At 62.2% G+C, this 5,051-nt stretch overlaps 2 protein-coding genes across 2 annotated transcripts in view; both read left to right on the forward strand.

The window, feature by feature from the left end:
* Positions 1–1,695, forward strand: part of LAMTOR2 (late endosomal/lysosomal adaptor, MAPK and MTOR activator 2) — a 3,200-nt gene extending 1,505 nt beyond the window's left edge. The window contains exons 2-4 of the mRNA XM_008628806.2: positions 819–981; positions 1,086–1,175; positions 1,469–1,695. Coding sequence (XP_008627028.1) covers positions 819–981; positions 1,086–1,175; positions 1,469–1,525 — 310 coding nt within the window. The 3' untranslated portion in view covers positions 1,526–1,695. The remainder of the gene's footprint in view (positions 1–818; positions 982–1,085; positions 1,176–1,468) is intronic.
* Positions 1,696–1,792: 97 nt separating this feature from the next.
* The window catches only part of RAB25 (RAB25, member RAS oncogene family), a 4,192-nt gene continuing 933 nt past the window's right edge, over positions 1,793–5,051 (forward strand). Inside the window, exons 1-4 of the mRNA XM_008628726.2 lie at positions 1,793–2,673; positions 3,587–3,782; positions 3,914–4,107; positions 4,268–4,348. Coding sequence (XP_008626948.1) covers positions 2,634–2,673; positions 3,587–3,782; positions 3,914–4,107; positions 4,268–4,348 — 511 coding nt within the window. The 5' untranslated portion in view covers positions 1,793–2,633. The remainder of the gene's footprint in view (positions 2,674–3,586; positions 3,783–3,913; positions 4,108–4,267; positions 4,349–5,051) is intronic.

The following is a 5,051-nucleotide window of genomic DNA, read 5'->3' on the forward strand; positions in this document are numbered from 1 at the left end:
CCAGGGAGTTCCTCCCCCGGCCCGGAGTTGCTCCCTCCCATTCCCCCGTCCCTGCCCCTGCCCTTGCTCCTGCCCCAGACCCTGTCCCTGCTCCTGCCCCGGGCATGCTGCCCCTGCCCCTGCCTCAGGGAAGCTGCCTGCCCCTGCCCCTGCCTCAGGGATGCTGCCTGCCCCTGTCCCTGCACTGGGGGATGCTCCCTGCTCCTGCCCCTGGCATGCTGCCCCTGTTCCTGCCCAGGGATGCTGCCTGCCTTTCCCCTGCCCCCAGCCCCTGCTCCTGTCCCTGCCCAAGGATGCCGCCTGCCCTTGCTCCTGCCCCTGCCCAGGGATGCTCCTGTCCCTGCCTGGGGAAGGTGAGGGGCTGCACCAGGGGCAGGCATGGGACTGAGGCCACACGCACCTCCTGCACGGTGCTGGGCTACAGACGGTGCTGGGGCTGTGCACAGTGTGTGGGGCTGTGGCCTTGCACCGTTCCCGATGCCTGGTGCTGGGATGCCTCGTGCGCAGTGCCAGGGCCATGCACAGACCTGGGGCCATGCACAGTGTAGTGTTTGTCCAGCAGACTCATGCCCAGCCTTTGGCAGGTCCCACTGCTTCAACAGACAGCCACGACAGCCTTGCACTGCCCTGCTCAGGCCTGGTGCCACTGCAGAGCTTTCTGGTTTTGAAGCCCCTCCCACCCCCTGCCAAAACGCCTGCAAAGTGAGGGTGTCTTGGGAACAGTGCTCGGGACTGGGTGGGAGGGTTTGCTCTACTCCTGGTACTGAAAGGGGGTCTGGTGTTAAAGGCATCAGTTTGCCCTACTGTGTCCTTCCCAGGCTGCTGAACAACGAGGGGTCCTTGCTTGCCTACTCAGGCTACGGGGACACTGATGCCAGGGTCACTGCAGCCATCGCCAGCAACATCTGGGTGGCCTATGACAAGAATGGGCACCAGGCGTTCAATGAGGACAACCTCAAATTTATCCTCATGGACTGTATGGTATGTGGGGCTGGGCCCTGCCCTGCCCTCCCTGGGGACCTGGCTGTGGTGCTGGGGGTCCAGGCCAAGCTGGGGTGTGACAGGTGCTGTTTCTCCCTGGGCAGGAGGGGCGAGTGGCCATCACACGGGTGGCAAACCTGCTGCTCTGCATGTATGCCAAGGAGACAGTTGGATTTGGGATGCTGAAGGCCAAGGTAATGCTGGTGGGGAGGTGGCCAGGGGGGCTGCAGGCCTGCATCCCTGCCTTGGTGTGGAAAAGAGCTGTTGAAGAGGATTGGGATGGAAGGGCTGGAGGAAGCTGCCATGCCTGGGACACTCTTTGCACCTTGCAGAGACTCCTCTGTCCCCCATGCCTGCCCAGGTGCCACATCACGCCTTTTTAAGGCTCTAAACTGAAATATAAATTACAATAAGCAAGTGGGCAGTGGGCACACAGGTTGCAAAACCCACCTGCGCATGCATGGCTCATGCCATTTTCTGCTTGCAGGCACAGGCGCTGGTCCAGTACCTGGAGGAGCCGCTCACGCAGGTGGCCGCATCATGAGCAGGCAGCGGAGGGCTCCGAGGTGCCACTGGGCTCCAAAGCCATCACTGTCACCGCCGTGGCTTGGGTGTGAGTGGCCCCATGGGCATCCCGGAGCTCTAGTGTGGTCCTAAAAATAAGGTGGGGGGAATACAAAAGCTGGGGGAATAAAAGTGTGTTTGATGTTTGTGTCCATTGCGTCTGTTGTTGCGGGAGCTGAGGGGTAACACAACCCGGCTGGGCTGGGAGTTGGAGGTGCCCATTGCCCTGGGGAAAGACAAGAACCTGCAAGGGGCTGCTGTCAAAGAAGAGGGGTTACAACAGAGCCGAGCCCCTGCACAGCCCTGCTGGTCGCACTGGGATAGCTGGGGGTGGTGGGGGCTCCTTCCCGTCCCAGTTTCCCTGGCTTTCACACGATGGCAGCAGAGGCGAGGGAACATTCACGGCCGGCGGGAGCCGGGCTGAGCGGGGGTTCTGCTCCTGGCACAGCTGCCCTCGCTGCCATCACTCCCCAGAGTGCCCTCCTCTGCCCTTGCTGCCCCGGTCTGCCTTTGCTGCCATCGCACCACACACTGTCCCGCTCTGCCCATGTTGCCCCGCTCTGCCATCGCTGCCCTCCCCGCCCGTGCCACCCTCAGTGCGCACGCTGCTCGGGTTGCCCTTGCTGTTGTGTCTGCGCTGCCCCTGCCCACACTGCCCTCACACCCCACAGTGCCCTCGCACCCTTCCCTGACCACGCTGTCCGTGTTGCCCGTACTGTTCATGCTGTCCTCGCTGCCCCAGCCTACCCCGCACTCAGCATCAGGCCCTGGCTCCTCCTCCAGCCACCCCGTGACGGTCCCAGGGGTGACACTACCTGCCCAACCTGCGCTGCGACACCCAGTCCCACCCCTTGAGTCAACCGGCCGCGCTGTCGCCAACCCCGCCTGTGCCGCCGCCGCTGCCCCAGACCCTCCGCGGGACCCCCTTGGCTCCGCTCGCTCCCCGACAGAGAGGAACCTTCGGTCGCTCCGTCTCCTCCCTCGGCGCCTCCGGGAGCCCGGCCCGCCCCGCCATCTGCTCGAGGCTTGGCAGCGGGAAGGAGGAAACCCCGGGCGGCCCTGCGAGGGCAGGCGGCAACCGGGGCGACATGGGCAGCGCCGAGGAGGATTATAACTTTGTCTTCAAGGGTGAGTCCTGCGCTCGATGCGACCCCCCTCTTCCCCAAAAGGGGTGGAGCAGAAAGCCAGGAGCTGCGGGGAGGGAACTAGGGTGCCTTTTCCGCTGAGCTGCTGTGTCCCGAGCTGGGACGTTGTTGACTCTCCCTGCAGCTGTGATGGGCACCGGGAGCTACACAAGGTCAGGGGACTGGGGAGCAGGCACCGACCACTGACAGCAGTGAGGCCAGGGCTGGTGAGCGGCACCAGGGTGCACAGGGGCCCGGGGAGATCCACACTCATCCCAAGGCTGCAGGTGTAGAGTGCCAGGCAAATTGCTGGTGTGGGATGGGGCTGTGAAAGCTGGGGCATGAGTGTGTGAGACATAAATGCCATGAGAGTCTGTAACCCCCGAGAGCAGTGGGCATTGAAAAGTCGTTTGCTGTGGTCACCTGGGTGGTGGCACATGCAGAGGACATGGGGGTCAAACGTGAGCTGGAGAAATGGGGGCACAGCCTCATACCTCCCATCCTGAGCTCTTTGGGCCCACCCGGTTTCTGCCAGGTGCTACTGGCTGGACTCTGCTGGAGCTCCGTGCTCCCTTTGGGCGAGTGGAGACAGACAGGCTCCGGTGTGCCGCCCGTTCTGGGTGCCCACTGCAGCAGGGTGACCCAGGACTCACCAACATCCTCACCCTGCTCCTGCTGCCCAGAGTGCAGTAGCCATGGCCCCCCTGAACAGCTCTGGGGCTGCACCAGCACTAGGGAGCACAGTTGGGCTGCCACGGGGACCCCCATTTGCTGAAGGAGTGACCACACCAGGGGTTAAACCCACACAGCTGCCCAGGCTCTGCAGCCTGTCTGGGGTCATCAGACAGCAAGCGATGCCCATGTAACCAGTGCTGGTAGCTGGGGCAGTCCAGTGGGATTTCTCCTTCCTTCCACAGTCGTCCTGATCGGGGAGTCTGGGGTGGGAAAAACAAACCTGCTCTCTCGTTTTACCCGCAACGAGTTCAACCACGACAGCCGCACCACCATCGGCGTGGAGTTCTCCACCCGCACAATCCTGGTGGGAGACGCCGTGGTGAAGGCTCAGATCTGGGACACTGCCGGACTGGAGCGGTACCGCGCCATCACCTCAGCGTAAGGATGGGAGGCCTGAAATCCGTGCTTCTCCTGGGACCTGGAGGGGAATGCTCTCATGGTTCAGCCCCATGGGTGAGGATGCTGGGGGGAGATCTGGAGCATGGAATGATGATGGGGTTGTGTCATAGGTATTACCGGGGGGCTGTGGGTGCCCTGGTCGTGTTTGACATCACCAAGCACCAGACGTACGATGTGGTGGACCGCTGGCTGAAGGAGCTGTACGACCATGCTGAGGCCAGCATCGTTGTCATGCTGGTGGGGAACAAGACTGACCTCGCACAGGCTCGGGAGGTGCCCATGGAGGAGGCAAAAATGTTTGCAGGTACAGGCTGGCACCCTGCCACAGGGCTGGGGGCTTGAGAACCTCCCCAATAGTGTGGACCTGCACCACTGCAGATACCTAAACATCTCTAAAGGTGCTCCGGATTGGAGCCACGTCCTCACTGGGGTCTGCATCATCTCAGGGGCTCCTTTCCTTGCAGACAACAACGGGCTGCTGTTCGTCGAGACCTCGGCACTGGACTCCACCAATGTTGAGGAAGCATTTGAGACCATCCTGAAGGGTACGGACACTGGCGCCGTGGTGCAGCAGGGTCCCAGGGCATCACAGGGTAGCTTCCCAGGGACGCAGGGCTGGGCAGACGATGTGCAGCACTTCTCTCCCTGCTCCACTTGAGCTATTTGGAGCTAGTTTCATGAGGTCTTTGGGGCTGGTTTTGGTGTTGTCTTTCTGGCTGGTTTGGTTTTCAGCCTTTGGTGCTGGGCGTTTCGCTCCCCACACCCGCAGCTTTGTTCTCACAGCCCCTGGGCATCCCTGAAGCCCCAGGGGCTGCTTCTCCCCCATAATCTCCAGTCTCCTTCCTGTTGTCCTGGGTTCATGACTTGATGTCTCCAGCATCCTGCCAAACCAGCCATGGGGACCTGGGGGGACAGGGATGGAGTCCAAGAGCAGCTCTCCAGGAATGGCAGCAGCATCCGGACAGTGAAGTGTGCCATGCCGTGCTGAGCCATGCCAAGCTGTGCAGTGCTGTACCACGCCATGCTGTGCCGTGCAGTGCTGAACCACGCCATGCTGTGCCGTGCAGTGCTGTGCTGAACCAGCCTGGCCCAGTGAGCTGCCAGCCCCAGCACAGGGTGAAGCACTAATCCCAGGTTGGGCAAGAGGAAATTGCCTAAGCACAGGGTGTTCCTCAGGCGCCTCTCAGGGATGCACCCTGTGGGAGCTGCTCCCCTGTCACCCCTCAAGTCACCCCTCCCTGTGTAGAG

The sequence above is a fragment of the Corvus brachyrhynchos genome, unplaced genomic scaffold, assembly GCF_000691975.1.
Source record: "Corvus brachyrhynchos isolate BGI_N302 unplaced genomic scaffold, ASM69197v1 scaffold122, whole genome shotgun sequence".
Lineage (NCBI taxonomy): Eukaryota > Metazoa > Chordata > Aves > Passeriformes > Corvidae > Corvus > Corvus brachyrhynchos.